This window comes from Anabrus simplex, chromosome X (assembly GCF_040414725.1).
Source record: "Anabrus simplex isolate iqAnaSimp1 chromosome X, ASM4041472v1, whole genome shotgun sequence".
Taxonomy (NCBI): Eukaryota; Metazoa; Arthropoda; class Insecta; order Orthoptera; family Tettigoniidae; genus Anabrus; species Anabrus simplex.
The window spans coordinates 108,937,543-108,963,087 of record NC_090279.1 but is presented as its reverse complement, the minus strand read 5'-3'; the positions used below and the strand labels follow the sequence as shown (position 1 = coordinate 108,963,087).

Sequence of the window (25,545 nt, the reverse complement as noted above, 5' to 3'; positions counted from 1 at the left end):
TCCGTATGTTGGCCGGCTGTGTAGGAGAGTTGGTGGTATACAATTTCTAATCATAAGATTGCATGCCAAAAGCCTGGATTAAATTCCAAACCTCTCCGCAGTGCTCATAGGGATTGAGGGCATATGACGCTGTTGATGATGATTCTTCCGTCGCATGGAGACGTTAAGCCTTGAGCAGACCTCTTGGTGCTATTCGACAGGAGTAGGCTCTCCCTACTATCATATATGTATCACGTCATTCATTTCATCTCATTAACTCTTCTGATGCGGTTGACGCCAGGAAGGACATGCGGTCATAAAAACCCGCCACGACAGATTCATCTCTCCTCATACCCGACCCCGTAGAGAAACGGGACAAACAAAGATGTTATTATCTTTCTTTGGCCGTTCGGCTGCAATACATTCTTATTTAGAGCATCACGATGGACACTGCAAGACAAGACCATCATGGTGTGTTATCCAACTGTTCGGTGAAAGGTTTTCTTTAAATAACACCTTTTCCCTTTTGAGAAAGCTGACACCGTTTTTGGAAGTCCTGATCTCTCACTAATTGTCTTATTTTTGTGGAATCCATACGACCATTTCTGTAACTGAATGTGCAGGTTTTTTAGGCATTTGTTACTCTCCTCAGAGAGATGCCTACTTCTCAAAATGTACACACAGTTGCCATTCGCTTCGTGAAATCACTGTGTCGCACATAATAATTTATGATGGAATCCGCAGACTGTTATTTTTGTGATCACATGCTTTAGTCCATTTCGCTCTATCAGATGTGGCTTAAAATTTTAGTCGTAACTTGTAGGCCCTATATCCCGTTCATATTCCTTTCTTCGAGAAGTTTATCACTCTGCCTTGTGAATAATAGTGGTTGACGGATTCAGCACCTCATATACAATACAATACAGTGGCTATTTAGAGAACTCGTACAGGAATCTCGAGTGCGTATTCGTTGATACGCATTTTACTTACCATTTAGGAACAGTGTTTTTAGGTCCATAAGTATGGTTCCTAAATGTAAAATATAACTTCTCGGTGCAATTAAATAAGTGAGGTCGAAATTTGCTCAGAGCACCGCCGTCTCAAGGCTACATACTGCTTGCTGTATGCTATGAGGTTAACATGCTTCTCAGCCTCAGCGTGAGCTCTTACTGTTACAAACCTCCACTAGGGGTGCCAGTTAACGCACCCAACTTATCTCCGTACCCACTTTGTTGTGTTCCAGTGCGTTTGCATGGATCATTTATGTGTGTGTCTCTGGTCGTAAAATAATGAATTGTTGTGTTCCCCTTTGGATATCATAGCAACAAATCCAAATTCTGCAGGTATGAGGATTCCTGAAATCCCCACAATAAAGAACTTTGGGAAAACTGGCTTAACGCTATCAAGGCAAGGATCAACCAAGAGTAGTCAATAGATTCTATCCGATTATTCTCGTGTTTGTAGCCTGAATTATTTTAGAGATGAGATACAAGATAAAACTAAAAGAAAAATATATTGAAGCCAGAGAGCGTCTTCGAATTATCTCCATTACCTCCTAGCCAGAAAAGTAGCTCCACGAGAGACTAGACAGCAACAAGATAATTCTTAGGAAGAAATCTATGATGAAAAAAGCTCTTCAGCCGCAGGAAATACATTGGATGACGAGTACGAAATTCATCTGAACAACGATGTCTCAATCCAAGTCATTATTCCAACGAGTAAGAATGACAGCAGTTATCAGAAAATCAGACATTAGAGGCTCCAATCGAGAATTCTGAGTCTGAGATAACAGCTGATGACTAACCATAATGAAGTTAAAAGACTACAGAGGAAATCCTGAGACAACTCAGAAATTGATCGTCTGAATAAAGTAAAGGAAGCAGCTAAATATAATTAACAAAAGATCGTTTATCTTTAAAGTCAAACCCATAATTTTCGCAAGACAAAATCCGCGTGGTCAGAATAAATCGCACGGTACTATGTTGTGTGGGGAATAGTATCCCAAACGGTTACGAATATGGCAGAACTCCTGGTCTAGTGTCAGCTCCGTCACAAAGTACTCTGGACAGGTAGCCTAAATGGAAAATCTTGATATCGTTTGTCGGGATTTCCCAGTTACTGAAGAAAATACTTAGAACTTAATGTTAAACACTTAGACCAACAGAGATTGCCGATTCAATGCCTAATTAGGTACGGCTCCTCTACGACCGAACCAGTGACAAGTTTGTTTGCGTGGTCAATGTTAAAGGTGTATGCGGCATTGATATTTAAAAATCTCCTGCTCTCGCGAATAAACGTTGTGTTTTGTTCTAAACGGACTTTCAAAAGAAGTTCTCTATTCCTGATACCTACTTCCTGTGTGACTCATCCATGTTATCCTAGTCATAAACTTCTTTTCAGATTTCACTATTACCATTTGACAAATGTGAAGTCCCATTTCCTAGACAGTGAAATGACAGCAATGGCATCATCACCTCCAAATATGTGAGAGAAGTTTATCACCTGCAGAGAGACTTGACATCGAAGCCTGTTCGGTATTATGAATAAACAGAGGAATTTGGTAAAGATGACTGTTCTGCTGTATAAATATTTCCCCAACAGTCGCTGTTGCTATTCGCTTCATGAAAGAAAACCATGCTCGTTTATAAACACATGTTTTAGACTTTTCATACGCGGAATCGACGGTGCGCTTCATGGAATCGGTTAACAACTTTTTCACATTCCACTACGCCATTGCCAGAACTTAGCACATTCGCAAAACAATCCGGGTTGTGTGCATTTCTATTCACCGGCAGATAAAATATTTACAATGGTTGAATGATGATTTCAATGAGTACGATGAAATAGTTCAGTTCGAATCAAAACGTAGAAAACTAAAGTGTATGACTAATGAGACGGCAGATGCTGTCTCGCTAACTGTGAAATCTATAGTGGTATGTGTGTCTTATCTGTTACAAAATGGGTTAATATATGGTCTCACTAGATGATATTCTGGAGACGCAGTAGAAACTCTTAGCGCAGTGAGATTGGGTGGTGGATGTAATGACATGTCTGGCGCACGCGCTGCAATCTTTATATATAAAATAAGAGTTTTGTCTGTACATTGCTCAGAATTTGAAAAGAATGGTATTTCTGTATCGGTCATGTCCACAGTAACAAGAAAATGCATTTTTTACTATTCGGTAATTTCTGTCTGTCTGTCTGTCTGTCTGTCTGTACACGCATCACGAGAAAACGGATGAAGAGAATTTAATGAAAATCGGAATGTAAAGTCGGGTGATGAACCGCTACAATCTAGGCTATAAATTATTTTAATCACGCTGAGTGAAATGGTAGTTTAGGGGAAGGCCTGAAATTTGAATCTCAAATATTTATGTTATTAGTGGTCGTGTCTTAATGAAAATCGGTAGACAGAGATGGGAAATAAGTCGCTACAATATAGGCTATACACGCTGAGAAAAATGGTAGTTTAGGGGAAGGCCTAAAATTTAATTTTCAAATATTTATTATATTAGTGGTCGTATCTTAACCAAAATTGGTATGCAAAGTCGAGGAATAAGTCGCTATAATCTAGGCCATCAATCATGTTATTCACACTGAGTGAAATGGCACTTTAGGGGAAGGCCTGAAATTTAATCTATACATAAAATAATTGTTTTGCCTGTACATGGCTCAGAATTTGAAATGAATGGTATTTCTATATCTGTCATGTCCACAGTAACAAGGAAATGCATTTTTTACTTTTCCGTAATTTCTGTCTGTCTGTATGTATGTACACGCATCACGATAAAACGGCTGAAGAGAATTTAATGTAAATCGGTATGTAAAGTCAGGTGATGAACCACTGCAATCTATGCTACAAATTATTTTATTCACGCTGAGTGAAATGGTAGTTTAGGGGAAGGCCTGAAATGTAATTCTCAAATAAGTTATTTGTTATTAGTGGTTGTATCGATAAATACTACATAACTAACATATCTTTAGTTATGTCGTAAGTTGTAGTAGTTATGTAAGAAGTTATTAAATTACCGATCACTTATGTCTTATACATTGTTACCGTACCGCATATAATCACAGAGATATTCATGAATTTGGATTTTTGTTACTAAGTCCATATCAGCGCCGAGTCACGAGAAAATGGATAAACAGAATTTAGTGAAAATCGGTATGTAAAGTATGAGAATAAGGAACTACAGTCTACAATATAAATAATTGTGTATGACGCTCTAATATCACAGAGTACCGGGCGAGTTGGCCGTGCGCGTAGAGGCGCGCTGTGAGCTTGCATCCGGGAGATAGTAGGTTCGAATCCCACTATCAGCAGCCCTGAAGATGGTTTTTCGTGGTTTCCCATTTTCACACCAGGCAAATGCTGGGGCTGTACCTTAATTAAGGCCACGGCCGCTTCCTTCCAACTCCTAGGCCTTTCCTATCCCATCGTCGCCATAAGACCTATCTGTGTCGGTGAGACGTAAAGCCCCTAGCAATATATATATATATCACAGAGTCGAAAGAAAACTAATGTGAAGGCCTGCAATATAGAAAGCTCATAAACTCTATCAAAAATAACATTACATTGACCATTGTTTGTTGTGATGCGCTTATTGTCTTCTGCTTCCACTCATCCCCGATAGATAGGATTACTGCAGCGCAACGAGGTTTTTTAATTTGCTTGACGTCGCACCGACACAGGTAGGTCTTGTGGCAACGATGGGGTAGGAAATAAATAGGGGTGTGAAGGAAGCGGCCTTGGCTTTAATTAAAGTACATTCTGGTGTGACAGGTGTGAAAATGGGAAACCACGGAATACCATCTTCAGGGATGCCGGCAGTGGGGTTCGAATCCACTATCTCCCGGATGCAAGCTCACAGCTGCGCGCCCCTAACCACACGGCCAACTCGCCTGGTCGTACCGACTGTAACAGCCTGCCTGTGTATTGGCGGGAAGTAGCTGGGGAGTTGGATAACTTTCTTCTTTAGCATGCCATTCTTCTGGTTCATACATTTTCTGATATTACTGGTACGTAACGCACTGGTTCATCATAATATTCGAGCTATTCATATTTAATAATGACAGAGGAGTGTTCATGGCAGTCTGCGACCTGGTTATTCCAGCTCTGGAACTTTGGACTGTTGGATCGGCAGCGCAGTACTGTTCGTTGAAAGTGAGAAAGTGTGCGGTTTTTCATTTCATCGAGTATTTTATATGATAACATTGCTTTCAATCGCTACATTCCTACTGACGTTTTTGTAATGACCTATGTTGAATTCAGTTAGGAAAACCACCAAGTCAGTCTTTCTGAGAATCCCGTAGCGAAGCACGGGTATATCAGCTAGTATGTACTTTAAAACGTATCCTGAAATCTGGTCATGAACAAAGGATCAGCGAGTGATAGAAATTTTATTTGCGTCCACTGATGGTAAATAACAATAACAATAATAAAAGGACTGAAAAGGTGCTCCGTGTCGAGAAAATTCTGAAATGTTTGTACTTGAACAGTGGGATGATACTAATATATCTACTGTAACTGGTAAGATTTTATATATTTTACGCTTCTATATCTTAAGCCAAGTTCAAATGTCAAATGTTAGTTTCTGTATGTGCATTTTCTTCTCAATTAGTAACATGTTAAGGATTATTTTTCATTTTATATTGGCGTTACGGACCATCTCTCATTTAACCAACATGTGCTGTGGGTGCGGTAAGTGCTGCCATCTGCAATGTCGCTATAAACGCTATTCTGGCGGCACAGAACAGGCAGTACCGGTATATAGAGATTGAGACGGCGGTACCTCAGAGCGTTGCCTACGCTATAATAGAAGGCCTGGACAAGCCGACACATTTCTGGGCGAACGATGTAGTTCAGACAATGGCCGCTTGGATCGCGTTTATGTTCTGTTGTTCTCATGTTCTGTCTATATCTTTATACTGAAGATTCATACAATAACGCGAAATAATACATTTTTATTATCATTATGTCCGGTGTGAATGAGATATAAATATACAAAACAACTTAGAACACACTACACTTCATAGAGTTCTTTCATTTTGCACTATTTATCACAAAGGAGTAAAAAATAGGGAAATAGGCCTAAATAGAAGTACTGACCCGATTTTTCCCTAATTCTATAATTTCAACACTTTTCTGCTCAGAGGCTTGCTCTTGAATTTGTTTAATAAATCACAGTCATTAGTCACTTTCTTTGCATTATTATCAAGAACAGGTCTGAAAAATGTAAGTATAACGTATGTGATGTGTGCTTGATCACAGTCGCGGCACTGAAACGTCCCTTTAAACTTTGGAGCGGTAAGGAATTTTAGCTTTCGGACAAGTTTACATTTTCCTAGATATCCTAACGGCCGCGTTGTAAATATTAATACATTTTTAATAAGAAGAATTTGCATCGGTACTTTGTCGGGGAGGCAGAATTCCCCTCACAGTACTTACAGTGTAATCTGATTCGACAAAGTGCAAGTTACATGTTCTGGAGTTATCATTAGGAGCCGGAAGAGATACTTTTCTGCTGCCCTGTTCAGAAATAGCAGGCCTCCATTTCTCCCGTAAACTCGGATCTTTAGGAAAAAGATGCAAATTTATATTTGTGTATATTTCTTCGCTGTGTCAGCTGTGCAGTTAGGCACGCAAAATTAACCATCATAATAATGTTAATAATAAATAATGTTATTGGCTTTACGTCCCACTAACTACTTTTTCGGTTTTCGGAGACGCCGAGGTGCCGGAATTTTGTCCCGCAGGAGTTCTTTTACGTGCCAGTAAATTTACCGGCAGGAGGTTGACGTATTTGAGCACCTTCAAATACCACCGGATTGAGCCAGGATCGAACCTGCCAAGTTGGGGTCGGAAGGCCAGCGCCTCAACCGTCTGACTCACTCAGCCCGGCAATAAACCATCTTAACCTACAGAATGGAAAGAGAAACTTGACGGTAATTGGCTCCAGGGGCTCTGAAATTTTGAACGTGTGTTGACAACCACGGGGCCCTTAACTGAGTCCTGGCATTTCTTCCACTTACTTGTGCCAGGCTCCTGACTTTCATCTATCCTATCCGACCTTCCTTGGTCAACTCTAGTTCTTTGCCGACCCCTACGCTATTAGGTTTCCGAGGGCTAGGCAGTCTTTTATTTTCACGCCCTTCGTGGCCCTTGTCTTCCTTTGGCCCATACTTTCATTTTTCGAACTGTCGGACCCCTTCCAGTTTTTCTCTCTGATTAGTGTTATATAGAGGATGGTTGCCTAGTTGTACTTCTTCTTAAAACAATAATCACCACCATCACCTTGACGATAATTTGGAAGGACATAACTAAACAAATGTTACTGTTCAGCAACCATCCATATATTGCAAATCGTGAGACCAAATAAATTAAAAAACGACAAAACTCTTCATATTTCACGTTAGATAAGACCTTACCGTATAAAATAAAGTTTGATATATTATTTCTTCTCATAAAACATGTTGCAGTAACACACATCATCATAGAATTCACGCCAAACAACAGAACTTAAACGCGAACCTAGCGGTGGAAAAGAGAAAAACTATTACCCCGCTTTTAATGCAAGAAATTGGCTTTCTGTCCAGGCCTTCTAGTATCTAGTAGGCTTTGCTCAGAGACAGTAATCTAGGCCTGCTGAAACAGTAATGTACATTGGATGATAGTTAAATGTTTTTTAATGCATTCTTAACTTTCTTAACGTGCGGAGCGAGAGAAATATTCTACTATAACTAATTTTAGCTTACGTGTTTTACTATTTACGGTAAAAGATACTATAATCTAATAAGATTATGGAGAAGATATTAGGCATATTACTCCTCGTGTTCACGGTGTTCATCCATACGATTACCGGTAAGAGCAATCTTAGCACTTCTAGCTTTTCATTAGTGTAGTATTGACGAGAAATTGTTGCGATAAACTTATGTGTAGAAATGAATTGTCCCTATCCTCAATTTAAATATTTCTTACATATTTGTTTGAAGTATTCCAACATTTATTCAGACAATGAGTTACAATTTATCGCTAATTAGCACTTGTACATTTGTCCTTGATTTAACTTTGAACGCATTTTTCAACTAACTGTTGCTTCCAACTGCAGCACAGTTTTGTACTTACTGAATTGAATGTCTATTTCTACTAGTTAATATTTTAAATTCGCCACCACTTGACGTATAGTGATTATTGTTTTCTAAGTTTACTATTTACGGTAAAAGATACTATAATCTAATAAGATTATGGAGAAGATGTTAGGTTAACGGTGTTCATCCATACTACCACTTCATGCAAAATTTTGTGGAAATTTATTTCTCTTTCATTGATTAAACTTTTTACATTTTAATTGGGACAGAATAAACCTCCATGCCTTAACTAGTAAAGAGACCACGTCCCAAACAAAGTCCTATGTTCGATTATTGGTACTGTTAAAGATTTCCCCCCTTCATTTGATAAGATGTGGAAGTTATGACTATAACATCTTGAAGTACGTTTTCTTTTCTTTCTTTTCTCCAACTTATTGGGGTCGGTACTTGATGTTACTTGTTACAGTTTTATGTCTGGATACCTTTTACGATGCCAACCCTAGGTGGACAGTGTGTTTTCATACGGCAGTACGGTACTGCGTAGTGTAATATGGCGAGGGAAAATAATGTGGATTGGACAGTAAATTACTCTTGACGAAATTCGTTCAGTTTCGATAACCTTTTAGTAGGCCTACACACGAGAGCATGGTACCGGTACCCTTTTCGCAAGGTATTCGAATGCATTCAGGTATGGGCGAATGGAACGCTTCAGTTTTGTAAAGCCTATGGTAGAATCCGTGTAAACTGCGAAACGGGTGTCTATATGTCTCAGTTCATAGCGTTGCTTACGTTATTATACTAGGCTGGGAAATATAGGGCTCGCTGGCACGGTTGCCAACTCCTAGATACTCATTATCAATAGACATGGATTTGAAAATCACCAGATCTGGATTTGAAAACTCTATAAATTATCCAGATTTAGTAAGAGAAGGCATTAAATTAACACTTACCTCATTTCAATTGTGCTGTACTGCCTCTGGTGTTCTCTTGCGAAGATAGGTCTAGCCTATATTATAGCCATATGATCAATTGAATACAAGTCACAATAAAACACTAGCACTGTTAGAATAATGAAATGTTCACTGCGTTTTATCAATTATCGTAATCCTAACATAAGTCTATTTAATTGCAAACTCTATAGGTACGCAAATTAAAAAAAAACTGTACTATATTTGTTTACTTATGGCTGATCTTTAGAAGTTGAGGGTACTTGGCTGGGATAGTTGTATGACTCTAATGTGCCTATTTTCTGCAGTACTTCTTTCGGTAGATCGTATGTATAACAGCAGTTCCCTGCCGTATTCAATCCTAATTTTCACACATGACGGAATGGAGAGTTTGAATTGTCATTGTATTTCTCAGTTTATTTTTAGTCATATTGACTTGGCTGAACACTCGTTCTACATCCGCAGAAAAATCCCTGGCAAATTAAGAAATATTTGATGTTTGGAGAATATTATGTATACACTTTACAAGTAGGCCTACATTTGGTGTTGCGCTCACAGTGACACACGTATGTCTTTTCAACGATTTCGTGTGTGGTATCTGTGTTCACTGAAGTTCTTTGCTTTCATTTCATTCATCATCATTTCATGAATTGTATCGCGATATGCAATATTTAATAGGCGACAAAGTGGTATGGGCAATGTACATAAGAAAAATTCAGTGGACTAGTGATTTATTGGTCCAGGGATCGAGCTACTTGCGTTCGAACAGAAATAAAAATATTTATAGGTCCAGGGATCATGCTATTTTTTCTGTTGACCTCCATTTTGCTGTTTGAAGTGGCCGCTCTAGTCATATGGACAAAGATAATGAGAATCTACAGACATAGCACTCCATTCCACGGTGCTAGCCGTAAGAAAGTAACAAAAGACGGCACCAGCAGCGCAGTACGTCATAAACCAGTCCTGTCTTCAAGCCTTAAGTATGTTTTCATATTTCTCAAATAACGACGGTATTTCTTAATTTGCCAGGGATTTTTCACTTGACATGTGTAAAAGCAATTATTATGTTCCATTTATGACAAATTTTACAGTGATATTTGGGTGATACCAATGCGCATCGTACCCCGCATTAGAATGAGGAAGTAACGGTACGAGAGACGTTATAGCTAAATTTGCAAGTTCGCTGAAAGTGTTTTCTCCAGTTGAATCACTGTAAAAATCAACTTCTGCCCAAAAATTCACAGTGTCCTTAACTTCAGTCCACTGGATATGATGCAGATTTCTCCACTGGTTTTCTACTGCCACAATAACATTATTGTAAGCATAAAAGAGTTGTGCTATATCAATAATTTGCAACTTAAAAGGCCTTAAACGATGTTTAGGTGAAAAGGGAGGCTTTTTTTCAAGGATCCCTATATTTTCAGGTAATCTTTGCCTCAGTTGTTGGATAAGTTCAACAATAAATTAGATGCATCTATCGCGTAGTTGTTTCTGTTGGTCTTCAGAAAGGGAGGACGATGATTCTTTAGTTTCTAAATCATAACCTGGGTAGGGCTTTGGGCCCAGATGATTATTAATTTCTGTTTTCGGGACATCTACTTTGACACTGGTGTATAATGACTTAAAGAGAAGGATTAGGTCACCTAATAATTTTGGAGGATCTTGGTTTCGACTTTCGAACTTCTTATTTACGGTCTGCACTTCACCCAAAATTGGCTTCAGAAAAGACAAGTACAAATAATTCTGAGGGTCGCGATACATTGAATATAAAATATCGGCTATATAACAGCGATCTTTAACTCTGGGGCTGTACCTTAATTAAGGAAACGGCCGCTTCCTTCCCATTCCTCGGCCTTTCCTGTCCCATCGTCGCCATAAGACCTATCTGTGTCGGTGCGACGTAAAGCAACTAGCAAAAAAAAGTTATCTTTAAGACAAGGGATTTCAAAGTGAGTTTTTAACTCGGTCCACTGTTGCATTATTCTTGTCACTGTACTTTCGATGGGCAGCCACCGAGTTTGGCTTAACTGTACTAATTTCAAGGGAGAGTCGCCTTCATTTATTGTGCCTTCATTTATCAGTTTCATTTATTGTCTCGTATAGTTCTTTGTATACTACCTGCCATAGAGATGATTGTGAAAACCAATTGTAACTTTCCCTTATGAGGAAATCTAAGTTTCTCGGCAAACACCCTGATGCATGTGAAACTGTCAATTGTAGAGAGTGACAAACGCATCTGATTAATTGTAGATTTGGCATTTTAGCCTTTAAGTTAACTTTATATAAACACCATGATTTATGCCTACCATAACAGACTCATTGTCTGTTCCTATTGCTTGTAATGTAGTCAAATCCAAACCTTTATTACACAGGCATTTCTCCTAAGCCTCAACTATATCTTCAGCTCTACATTCTGACAATTCTACTAACTGTAGATATGTCACGACAATCTCTCGTTTACTTTTTGAATAATATCTTATAACAATGCCTGGTAACTTGGTAACTGAAATATCATTCGTTTCATCCAACAACAAACTATACCCGTTTTCACTTTCATGTAAATCATCTATCAAATCTTTTTCAAAATGGGGAGCTAATACGTTTTGTATGATAGCAGTGCATTTTGTACGATGCAACTTCAAATTATTAATCTCTTTGCTATCGGGAAAATTTACTTTATACAACTCGCGAAAATGGTCAACCACTTGAACCGAGCAATGTTCTGCTATGAAAAGTGCCGTTCTTCCTTCCACTAAATTTGTTTCAAGATTAAGTGGTTTAAAATTTAAAGTTTTCTGCCTATTAGAACTAAAGGGTTCGGCTGCCTTGATGTGTTTAGCAGTGTTCCTATGTTTTTCAGTATCTCCTAATACAAGCACCTTGTTGAGCTTTACAGTATTTGCAAAAAGCCTTTGGTGGCATTTCCTTCTACTTTTAGTAACCACTTCTTATACCTTTCATCCTTAAGCCATTCGTCTCTAAATCGCTGTTTATACTTTGTCCACAACTATACTAACTCTGTAATTAAAAATTTTAACATAAATTAAGTAGTAGACACTACCAAACAGCCCCAACTCAAAAGTCCAGCGCACTATCTTTAATAAACACAGCGACATTGGCACTGGCAGCTGGGCTCCTCGCATGATTTATTCTAACTTTTCCAGTTACAAGTACCGAATGATGTCGACCGAGCTATTATTCACCTTAATAATAAGGTCAATAATGCATGGATATACATCATTAATGCTGCTAAAAATTCCGCGCGGCACGCTCTTGCTCACGCGCGACAATGGCGCTGGTGCATGACGCTTACGTAAACATGTTAATATCATAATGACGTTATATGATATAAAATAATGTCATAATATTTTACTAAGTTATACGTCTTACGACCGTGGTTATTTTTTAAAATTGACATTTTATTGTAAAATCACCAAACATGTCACTAGATTTGAAAGAAAAACGCCATTTTTTCGACATGTCGCAAAATTGAAATTTTGTCACCATATGACTTCCTGAAAACACCAGATCTGGTGACAAAATCACCAGATTGGCAACCGTGCTCGCTGGTCGTGAAACTGGTTCCCGCACGGGCCGTTGCCTACGAGATAAGTACTGATTACGTAGGTAACGCCCGGGCACGTAAAACGCATCGTTTTGCCGCTAGGTGCGCTCTTCTTAACCATAAAATTGCGTGGGCGAGGTATACTCATTCAAACATTCACGAGCATGTCAAGACGTATTTTTGTACTTTGAGTGTTCTTGTACTAGTGCGGGTGATTATAATTTTGCGACTGAAATTAATGACCGTATTTACGTAATGCGAACATCGGATAATTCTTAAAAAAGAACATGGTGTACTGTAGTGTTCCTGGCTGTATACCAAAGATCTGAAAGGATGTGCTATTTTATTTAATTGATTTCCGAAAGACGAAGAAGTTAAAACTAAATGGTGTTTGGCAATTTCTCGTCAAGAAAATAGTCTGGGATTTCTGTGGAAACCTGTGTCCATCCCACTTTTTGCAGTCGAGATTTTAAGGACTCAGATGAGTGTAAACACAGCACTATAAATCCTACTTTCGAATGCCATTAAATCCATATTTCAAGTTTTTCCCGGACACAAACGAACACATTCCATACAGGAAGACCACAAAAGGCTACAGAAGTGGGAAATGAAGCTAAACTGTAAAAGAAAATTGAACCTAATGTAGAACCAAACGCACATACGCTACAGCCAGCGAAGAGAAGAACCATCCAACTGTAATTATCAGTGAACCATTATACAGAACCACGGCACAGAGTGTGCTATTAAATAGCGCTGTTAACGGAGCGGTTGTTTACGGAGCGGAGGCTGCGGGCGCTTTCAATCGGTGCCTCCGGAGAACCTCCGATTGAATTACAAGTGCGTAGTTTAAACTTGGTACGGGAGAAATGAACGAGCATTTGCACAGGAATTTATAACTTGTTGCTATTAATGTGAGAAACTACGCCCCTCCGTTAATACTTTATTTATTTGGCGATATTACAGGTAGCATTCTTACGTGCAAACGTAATTATGTATCAGAACCTCCGATTGAATTTCAAGTGCGTAGTGTGAACTTGGTACGGGAGAAATGAACGAGCATTTTCACAGGAATTTGTAACTTGTCACTATTATCGTGAGAAACTAGGCCCCAGTTTATACATTTATTATTGGATGATATTACAGATAGCATTCTTACGTACAAACATTGAATGACAAGCGCGTAGTTTGAACTTCAGACGGGAGGAATGAACGAGCATTTTCACAGGAATTTATAACTTGTCGCTCCTCCTTTAACTTTTTAAAATGCTATTTGTTGTGGCGTCGACCTATGAAGATCTTTTGCCCCTACTTACACCATATGTGAGGAAACCAGCGTGTATTTTGTAAATGGCAGAAGTGTAAAGTGTTGAATGTGAGGAAAGGAACGTTAAGGACGACACAAACACCAGTCCCCAGGCCAGGAATATTAATAATTTACAATAAATAAACCCTGACCCGGCCGGGAATCGAGCCCGGGGCCGTCGTGTGACAGGCGGACGCGTTACCACCTACACCGCGGGTCCGCAGCTTACAGAACATTTGTGCCATGTTTTACAGCGCAGCACTCACAGCGCGCTGCTTGTAAGCAGTCCAGTTCCCTTCTGTCATATTTGCTGGACCATCATGCTTTCGCTTTTTGGGCGAAGGCACATACTCAGATGACGAACTCGAAGTAGAGGGAAGCGACTGCTGCAACAAGCATTGCAGTTCCACATCGACAATATGATCTCCAAAGTCTATTTCCTCATCCCATTCCTCTCCATCTCCTCAAGCAAATCCTAATGTCCGGATCTCTTCCACAATTTCCATATCATTTTCCAGGAGAGTAGTTATGTGTTTATCATCTCCGATTCCTGGATGTTCGGAGACCGATTGCTTGTTCCAAATTGGGAGACCAAGGCATCTGCACTGTAAGAAGAAGACATACAATATGTTCATTTCATTTCAATATAGGCACCTGAGCCAAGGCTCTTCTTGGTGCAATACAAATAAATGACAATGGCAGCTATATTCACAATCTGATTACAAAATAAAATACAGTAAGTATATAATTTAACATGGTGTAAGAGATAAGATAGGACAAAGCTTCCTAACCATAATTACCATACTACTTCAGGTATGTTAGTACTTTACAGCAACATCACATCACCACCCACAACGTATCATTAAAGTGTGTGTTGATAGACATAATCCCGTAATAATTAATCGACAAATGATGGGTGTGCAAAGTGTAAGGGTGTGCTTTTGTAAAATGTGTCCATTCTGAACTCTTTTTTCCTGTCTCACTATTTATTTGATGAATCTCACATTGATGGTCTCTCATAATACAGTAGATTTCATTTGAAGTCACATTTTCAACATCCCAACGTTTGTTTCTTTTCAATGAGTTGTTTCTTCCTTTATATTGAGATTTCCACCTTCTCACCATATTATTAGTTCCTATAAATACATGAAACGAGCATTTTAGAAACTATTGGTGTCATGTTTCCAACACTTAACTGATTCTTTGTGAGTCCTATAGCTCTTAAATGCTTGTCCTTCTGCCCATAAGATTTCATGTTTTTCTACTTGTGACATAAGCTTTCAGAAAATATGTATGTGTGTGACTAATTGGTATCAAAGGAGGGAAGGTTTACTTGTTAAATGCAATATAGTTTCATATCTATATATTAAGAGTTTACCAAAAGCAGCTTTGCCAAATCCGTCCGTCCGTTCTACCGGACCATTTGCTCATTTTTTGTTTTATTCTCTCCGGAATTACGTACCAGTGAATCATTCGACACTGACAGGTCTCTTAAGTTCAGCCAACTTTGTGTCATCATAAAATCAAATCATTAAGTGATCACTCCATTAATTGCAGGAGAAGGCCTACTCTTACCCACAGTACATTCTGTACTTAGCAGGTTGCTGAGCGACTAACACTTTCATTAATATTCTGATATATGCAATTTTAATCGTTAGTAATGTCATTATATGCAGCCATGTTTGATTACTACCTGTCAAGCCAGAGAGTACACACTTCCTCTGATCACGGGATAATACTATTCTCTACTAGATACTCTTTGATTCTCTAACCTTTCCCAGCTCCTAAATATATTAAACGGATGGCAGAACGTTCCTAATAACTTACATTCCCCTAAGAGAAAAAAGTCTACGTACAAACAGACCCCATCATGACATATGCTTTAACCGTTATCTGGGAACACCTATCGAAGGATAACCTAGCTACACTAGAAAGGGTGAAAGCCATGTATCATAAAAAAGTTCTCTGCCTGGTAAAAAAAATCACTACTTCGAGACGAACCTATGAGCTCACGACAACCATTCTATATAGAAGAACTGCAATTAAAAATACCATTCTACAACACAATACCAAGCTTTACATCAAGAACTGCAGGATAAAAAAGTGAATATATGAATAGATATTTCCAAACAGATGGCATGATGATGTCAGAATGAATGAATTCTGACTGTAAACTGTGCATACCATAATGTGCTTCTTATTAAATGTTCATAAAATCATTTAAAAGGGCAGGCAAAACAATATGATTGCTAAAGGCCTAGTTATAATGAATAGTGCAGAGCAGAACCTCCATGGCTCAGACGGCAGCGCGTCGGCCTCCTACCGCTGGATACCGTGGTTCAAATCCCGGTCGTTCCATGTGAGATTTGTGCTGGACAAAGCGGAGGCGGGACAGGTTTTCTCCGGGTACTCCGGTTTTCCCTGTCTTCTTTCATTCCAGCAACACTCTCCATTCTCATTTCGTAGCATCTATCAGTCATTAATAAATCACTTTGGGAGTGGCGACCCCATCGTACTAATAGCCTATATCTGCTTCATTCATTCCATCCCTGACCCGGTCAAAGACTGGAAAACCGGTTGTAGGTTTTCAGTGCGGAGCAGCACGAGTCCACCAGGTATCTTAATAATTTTGTTTTAATTTTGTTAAATACTACAGTATTTTTATTGAGCTTCTGTGGCTCAGGCAGCAGTGCACTGGACTCTCACTCTCTCACTGCTAGGTTCCACGGTTCAAACCCTGGTCACTCCATGTGAGATTTGTGCTGGACAAAGCAGAGATGGGATAGGTTTTTCTTCAGATACTCCAGTTTTCCCTGTCATCTCTCATTCCAGTGACAATATCCAATACCATTTCATTTCATCTGTCAGTCATTAATCATTGCCCCAGAGGAGTGCGACAGGTGCTCTCTGCCGGCATTTTTCCTATCCTCGCAACTAGATGAGAGCTTCCTTCATTCCGTTCCTCACCTGGTCGAATGACTGGAAACAGGCTGAGGATTTTCATTTTCACTACAGTATTTTTAGTGAATAACAATTGATAAGTGTTCGTTAGGTGAATTAAGGTACAATTAAGAGTTGTTTGTTCATGAAGGAACTGAGTGTCACCCCCTGCAGGTAATAATAATAATAATCGTATGGCCTCAGCTACCGTGTGCAGACATTTCAATTTGACGCCATCTGGCTGTCTGCTTGTCAATTTCGACGTTCCGTTTTACTCTAGGTCCCCACTAGATGGCAAACAGAGTAAACCCCCTGCAGGTGAGGGCTGCAGAGTAACACCCATGGTATACTCTACCTGCCATAATAGGCGACTAAAATTGGCTTCAGGGGCTCTCAACTTTTGAGTATGGGTTGGCGACTACGGGGCTCTTAGCCGAGTCCTGGCATTGCTTTCACTTACTTGTACCAAGCTTCTAACTTTCATCTATCCTGTGCCTTGGTCAACTCTTGTTCTTTTCCAACCCCGATGGTATTAGGTATGGAGGCCTAGGGCGTCTATCATTACTGGGCGTGCAGCTGTGAACTTGTATCTGGGAGATAGTGAGTTCAAACCCCACTAACAGCAGCCGTGAATATAGTTTTCCATGGTTTCCCATTTTCACACCAGGCAAATGCTGGGGCTGTACCTTAATTATGGCCACAGCCACTTACTTCCCACTACTAGGCCTTTCCTATCCCTTCGTCACCATAAGATCTGTGTCTGTGCGACGTAAAACAGATTATAAAAAAAAGAGTTTCATTTTCATGCCCTTCGTGGCCCTTGTCTTTCTTTAGCTGATAATGATACCTTCGTTTTTTGAAGTGTCAGATCTCTTTAATGTTTTCTCTCTGATTAGTGTTATATAGAGGATGGTTGCCTAATTTCACTTCCTCTTAAAACAATAATCACCGGGTGAGTTGGCCGTGCGGTGAGGGGCACGCGGCTGTGAGCTTGCATCCGGGAGATAGTGGGTTCGAATCCCACTGTTGGCAGCCCTGAAGATAGTTTTCCGTGGTTTCTCATTTTCACACCAGGCAGATGCTAGGGTTGTACCTTAAGGCCACGGCCGCTTCCTTCCGACTCCTAGGCCTTTCCTGTCCCATCGTCGCCATAAGACCTATCTCTGTCCGTGCGACATAAAGCAACTAGAAAAAAAAATTAATAATCACCACCACCACCTAACTGATTGTCTCATTTCACTGACCCTCACCATCTTCTAGCCAAATCCCCTGTGGGTTGGGGCAGTAGAATAAGATCCATGGTATCCCCTGCCTAATCTAAAAGATGACTAAAAGGTGCTCCAGGTGCTTTTAATTTGTGAGCTTGTTTAGGTGACCACAGGGCCCTTAGCTGAGTCCTGGTACTGCGTCTACTCATTGTGCCAGGTTCCTCACTTTCATCTACCCTATCCAATCTTCCTTCGTCATATCTTGTTCTTTTCCAACCCTGACGGTATTAGGTTTGCGAATCCCAGGGCCTTTCATTTTCATGCCCTTCGTGGTGCTGGTCTTTCTATGGCCGATACCTTTGGTCTTCGAAGTATTGGTCACCTCCCATTTTTTTCCTCGTATTAGTGTTAATAGAGGTTACCCAGTTGTACTGCCTCTTAAAACAATAATCACCACCACCACCATCTGAAGAGGTTAAGCTTTTTATGTTACTACTACTATTACTACTGAGGTCGATAGCTGCAGTCGCTTAAGTGCGGCCAGTATCCAGTATTCGGGAAATAGTAAGTTCGAGCCTCACTGTCGGCAACCCTGAAGATGGTTTTCCATTTTCACACCAGGCAAATGCCGGGGCTGTACTTTAATTAAGGCCACTCCCGCTTCCTTCCACTTCCTAGACATTTCCGATCCCATCGTCGCCATAAGACATATCTGTGTCGGTGCGACGTTAAGCAAAATAGAAGAAAAACCTACTACTACTGTTACTACTACTACTACTACTACTACGTCTCTGTGTTTTTCCAGGCGATGCTATAAACTGTGTTGTATGCAGTGGAGATGAAGAACCACGTTGCAACGTACCCTTCAACATGGAACCTGAACCTAGTAAAGCATGTTATAAGAATGTATGTTCTGCTAAACTCTTCAAAAAAGGTGGTAAAAGTAAGTATTATACATTTTCACTGTCATTGATTTAAGAGGAGACCCGACTTATTTTCTCCCAGAAATGGCCCAAACACCAAAAGTGAGATTTGGATGCTAGTAAATACTGTACTCTGGAACTTAGAGCACACAGTATTATTTTCCTTTTTTTTTTTTTTCATGTACAGCTATTATTAAAGTATCCTGGAGAGGTTAATCACAGCCACATTTCTGATATTTCAGAGTTTGTTACAGTGATTAAAAACTGCGAGTTTCACTGCAGTGGTTCCGCATACTGAACTGAAGATGGCAATGCATGCACAGTGATCTGGTGTGCGTGTGTGTGTCTCTCTCTCACACGCACGCACGCACGCACACGCACACGCACACACACACACACAGAGAGAGAGATGGGCAGTAATAAGTTTCATTATGGATCCGTATCGACAGTTGATCACTACCAATGGTGAGGACGGTCCACCTATTCAATAACTTTAATTTCATGTTACTATATTTTATTAATACTGGGACTAGTTTCGACTCTTATTAACACTTTCAGCACTACTAATTTTTAACATGGACCCTGGCAGCGAACTGAGTCTTCTTCCTGAATTTTATTACATTATTACACAAAAGCGTAACATAGTACTACCTGATTTTTGTATCGTATGAAGGTGTCAGCCAACCAAAACAAAGACGTTACTCAGGAAGCAAACATCTTAGTCTTATGGAAAACATAAAAAATGTATGAGAGAAAAACATTTACATTCACGTTTCACCAGTAAGCCTGCTCAAACTATAAAAATGAATCCTTTAATGTGGCTACTTATCGTTTTCAGTGATATATTCTTGGCTTATCTCCCGTCGTCAAGTTAGCCTTCCTGCATTCCAGATTGACAACATTGTCTACTACAGACATCCACGTCTACAAGCGGCATTTTCTGTTACACGAATTTGTCGTCCAGCCTACCTTCTTTTATTCGATATTTTAGCAGCATTTTACGGCAAACTCTTCAATGTTTTTCAGCACTTCACGACATACCACTATTTTAATCCAATTTTCCAAGACGTCATAAACTAGACTGCTTTCAATGCAACTACATCTTTTCATCCTTATTTTAAATATTGGCCTCAAATATGAACTTTTACTGCATCTTTTAACCGTTTTGTTCTTATCCTGTTGACGCCTCATTTTTTTATATTCTGTTTCCTAGTGTAATATATATTGCTTAAACTTCTCATCAAGAAGATCCATTTCAGTGTCAGACATGGACTATTTTTTAAAAACAATATATGACTTACTTTTAGATGAACACATTATTTTTTCAAAGTTTTTTTTAGTATAAGTTCTGTTTTAATATTTTTTACTGTAAACAATTTACATCCACAGTATTAACACTTGTAAATATTCATCAAATTTTTTACATAAGCTATTATGACTCCTTAGACCATGAGTGTTTTAAGATTGATTGAAGCTGATGATGCCCAATAAATAGTGGGCGAAACATGTACTTCAAATTTCTGATAATTTCCATGTGTATTTAACCACACTATAGTGAAATAAATTTGTATTGGAATAGGTGGTATTAAAATTACTCCTTGTATAAACTTTGTGATCAAAAACTAACCTCTGTTTCCCAACTCACGACTATCACCGACCAAAGGAACTGGAATAAAATCCTTACTAGAATCCACGACGTCTAATACGCACAGTGCATTAATAATGAATAACTTCACATAAAATATCGTATTTTTATAACTGGATTTTCACGAAAATGACTGAAAAATTCTACTAGATCTTTTTATTGTCAGTCAGACACAGTTTAAAATGGGCCTAGAAAAACGTTTCACTCCGTGACCAAATTCATCACACTATACTCTCACCCGACAGCGCGCTTCCACTCGATTGAAAATGGGTAACTATGGATTTCTTATATTATTTACGTCAAAATTTTAGACAGAAAAATTTTACGTCGAATGAACATCTTAATTTGACATCACAAAATATAGTCAATAACACACGGAAATGACGATCTACATTGGACGTGATATCACTTCGAAACCCTATTCAATAACTTTTTACAACATCATACAGCACTTGCAAGACTTCAAAATTTATCCAAGTGGAAAATAAAACAAATGACTCTTTTCTGGTCGTATTCTAACATTTACAAAAACTTAATAGGGGACCAACTGCGTCATATATACCCCATTCAAATACACATTTAGAGATCATGAAACAAGATATGATAGGTAGTAAGATGGTAAGTCACATACCTTACGTTACGCCATCGGTCATCATGGACTCACCAGCGACCCTGGTATTTTTATTTAGCCATTTTTACATTTCTGGCTTTACAGATCATTATATTTCTTCAGGTTTCCTGGAAATAAAGCATAAAAAAAAAGAAATGCCCTTCACTTGTTTTTGTTGAGCGCACACGGTAGACTGTATTTATTTCCGCACACGAATTACTTTCTTTATCACATAAAATTTTTTTCGGTACTTTGACCGTCCTATCTGGTACAATTATTTCCACTCAAGAAAACTATCTCCACATGGAGTCAAGACCCCAGCCACAATGGCTAAAATCTGCGGTTGAACTTAGTCTACTTTTGTTGTTTGATTTCACAGAGCAGCTCAACCCTCTTTCATCAGCTTCGTAACACAAAATGCAGGAGAAGGAGACTTCGTCATGGTGTCCCTCCATATTTATAGCAGTTACCCCCTCTCTTCGGGCATCTCCCTTTGCCGCCAAGAAAATTTCTATAAATTTTCTGACTTAACTAAACTGTAATTACAAGAGTTTTGAAGGTGACTACATACTCACTACATTTCCGGTGGTAGTGTTCATGGACATTTAAAATTTATACGTGTTCGATTTGTGGGATAAATGACCTCATTTGATAGGCACTATGTTTTCGACTTGGCTTGGGCACGCCATATACACGCGCTTTGAAATAGTTCACAAAAATGACTTAAGATTCTTCCGCCGTTGGCACGTGCGACTGACGTCACGTATCCCAGAGCGTGGGACCGAAGGTAATCACCCCCTTGCCACGTGTCAATTCCATGCTATCAAGAATCGAACTTCTTATTAAATATTCTTAGGGCACAAAGGTCATGGGTTCAATACATACATAGATACATACAGACAGACAGAAATGAAGGAAATATAAAAAATGCATTTCCTTGTTACTATGGACACGAATGATACAGATATACCATTCTCTTTAAATTCTGAGCAATGTACAAACAAAACTCTTATTTTATATATAGACTAAACAATGCAACATTATTCAAACACTGTTACATAGAAATAATTATAATGGTAGCCAGCATGGCTTAGCACCAAATAGAGGATGGTTGCCCAGTTGTACTTCCTCTTTAAACAATAATTACCACCACCACTCGACACAGAATAGGCCTACTTTACTGATGCTCTAATGTAGATAGCCTATTACACTTTCATCTATGCTCCAGGGTTACATCTCTTATAACCTTCTTGTTTGAGAGATGAAAACAAGCCCCAGGGGCTCTGAACTTTAGAGCATGGGTTGGCGACCACGGGGCCCTCAGCTGAGTCCTGGCATTGCTTCCACTTGTGCCAGGCTCCTCACTTTCATCTATCTATCCTATTTGACCTCCCTTGGTCAACTCTTGTTCTTTTCCGACCCCGATGCTATTAGGTTTGCGAGGGCTAGGGAGTCTTTCATTTTCACGCCGTTCGGGGCCCTTGTTTTCTTTGGCCGATATCTTCATGTTTCGAAGTGTCGGACCCCTTCCATTTTTTCTCTCTAATTAGTGTTATATAGAGGATGGTTGCCTAGTTGTACTTCCTCTTAAAACAATACTCACCACCACCACCATCATGGTCTCAGATACTTCCCTACGGTACTGGGTTACTGATCACCGCAGTTCAGTACCTGCTATGAGCAACATATTTTGTGCTCCCATTCAGTTAGCACTGGTATGTACATATCCGCTGTATTTTATATATTGTTACACTATGGTCGTCTGATGAGAACTCGCGTGGATGGGGGGAGAAGGGTAAGCATGGCTGCTGCACAAGCATCAATCTTACATCTAAGGCCTGAAAATAAACATCTGTTCCACCCATGGTGACTCAAACTGTGGTGCTATTAATGATGTTTCAAAGTAGTAGGTCAATTGTGCTTTAGTTTCACAATTGCTGTAAGTACTGCATAATGGGCAGTTTAATAATGAACATGCATCTGTTTCAGAGTCTATCAGGACTAATATTTGTGTAGATCATTCCACATTAAGAAAAGAGTATTGCTTCTACGGACCTACAAGGATTGAACAGACCCCCTCATACACACCCATAATTCCTTATGATTAAGGAATATTATAATGTACTTCATGTTGTATGCCGGCCCCGTGGTGGAGGGGTACATTCCTGAGGCCCTGGGTTCGATTCCCGGCCAGGTCAGGGATTTTTACCTGTACCTGAGGGCTGGTTCGAGGTCCACTCAGCCTACGTGATTAGAATTGAGGAGCTATCTGACGGTGAGATGGCGGCCCCAGTCTAGAAAGCCAAGAATAACGGCCGAGAGGAATCGTCGTGCTGACCACACGACACCTCGTAATCTGCAGGCCTTCGGGCTGAGCAGCGGTCGCTTGGTAGACCAAGGCCCTTCAAGGCTGTAGTGTCATTGAGTTTACTTCATGTTGTATTACGAAAGAGAGAAAAAATGATGAGGCATTTTTTGCCTGTGCATTATTAAAATAACTACTGAAGATTTTCTATTTAACAAATACATTTGCAGGGAGGAAGTTCAATGGCTGGAACATCCATCACTTTGTTGACTTCCTTCAATTAACTTCTGTTCTACGAGATGACTAAAAGGGGCTCCATTGGTTTTTAACTTGGGAACATGGTTTGGTGACCACAGGGCCCTTAGCTGAGTCCTAGCATTGTTTCCAATTGTTTGTGCCAGGTTCCTCACTTTCACCCCCCTGTGGGTGGAGGCAGTAGAATAACACCCACGGTATCCCACGCCTGTCGTAAGAGGCGACTAAAAGGGGCCCCAGAGGCTCTGAACTTCGGAGCGTGAGTTCGCAACCATGGGGCCCTTAGCTGAGTCGTGGCATTGCTTCCACTTTCTTGTGCCAGGCTCTTCACTTTCATCTATCCTATCCGACCCCTCTTGGTCAACTCTTGTTCTTTTCTGACCCCGATGGTATTACGTATGGAGGCTAGGAAGTCTTTCATTTGCATGCCCTTCGTGGCCCTTGTCTTCCTTTCGCTGATATCTCCCTATTTTGAAGTGTCGGACCCCTTCCATTTTTTTTCCTCTCTGATTAGTGTTATATAGAGGATGGTTGCCTAGTTGTACTTCATCTTTAAACAATAATCACCACCACCTGCACCATGCTCAATTTCTTTCTTTAACATTAATACAGTGATTTATTTACTTTATTGATGAGGCCACGCACCACATGCCGTAACGAGAGGTTAACATCAGAATTTATACCAGCCACAAATGAAGAATGTGTCAGTTTTAACCATATCTTCATGTACCATCCTGACAATGTCCAACAGCATTTCAGCATGATTTTAACAGACACTACTGGTACATTTTATTTACGTTGGTTGATGTGGAAATGCCATCTAGCAGTTCTGTGTCAGGTGATGGTTATTTACAGTGGCGTCCAGTGGCTTGCATACTGCTAACACCACTCAAGTATAGGGACCGTGCGAATGGCGAGTGGTGTGCTCTTGTGACTACCTCAGAAAACGTTTGATGGGGTAAGCTGAAAGCCAGCGCTCGAGTTAGTTAATGACGGTGTTAACTGAAAGAATGGAGAGTCGAACGAGTAAAAGTAAAAGTAAACAAAACTTTCACTCATCTCCCAGCAAGGAATTGACATTAACATTTATTGTAGGGAACTTCTCCTTCAAATTAAAATGAACTAGCCTCGTGTTCACCCTGTTTTATTATGAGACATAAGGTGAGTTTTACAGCATGGTAAGTCTCTCAACGTTGGCCAAAAAAGAGAAAGCAATGTCTCCTCAACCGCTGATAGCGTTTGGGACCAAATACAATGTATCTTTGTTACTGTTAGTTTTCTGCATTGAAAACTTTGAAGTGCGTCAGTGAGCAAGATAAAAAGGTAAAAGTGCATACACGTGTCCCTCAATGTGACACTACCGGTACCCGTAACAACATATTCCGAATTAATGGCAGATAATACTGAAAATAAAACCTTTCCAGTAAGGGAATGGCAGTACACAGGAATTGCTCATGCCTTGAAATTTTCACAGTGATACTTCCTTTAGGAGAATATACAAACAGTTCACGTAAGTTGATGTTCAAAACATACATGGATATCTGCACTTGGGTGTAGTAGACGTGACTATCTCTAATATTAATTTCACCTTGTTGTGTCGCATACAAATGCGGTACATTGCTCCGTTTCTCTTGAATAATAGGGTTTCCTTTACACGAAAAAGGACACAATTTCCAGGAGAGAAAGCCATTGGGATGAAATACTATCCCTTCTGGACTTCAACACAGCAATGGGTGCTCTACTTTGATGCACACTCCGACCTGTTTTACAAAACAGT

At 39.7% G+C, this 25,545-nt stretch overlaps 1 protein-coding gene across 4 annotated transcripts in view; it reads left to right on the top strand.

Annotated features, from left to right (window-relative positions):
• LOC137496899 (uncharacterized) overlaps positions 1-25,545 on the top strand; it is a 374,642-nt gene that overhangs the window by 331,739 nt on the left and 17,358 nt on the right. For all 4 annotated transcript variants that reach the window (XM_068230587.1, XM_068230589.1, XM_068230588.1 and 1 more), the window contains exon 4: positions 18,836-18,973. In XM_068230587.1, the coding sequence (XP_068086688.1) occupies positions 18,836-18,973 (138 nt within the window). The remainder of the gene's footprint in view (positions 1-18,835; positions 18,974-25,545) is intronic.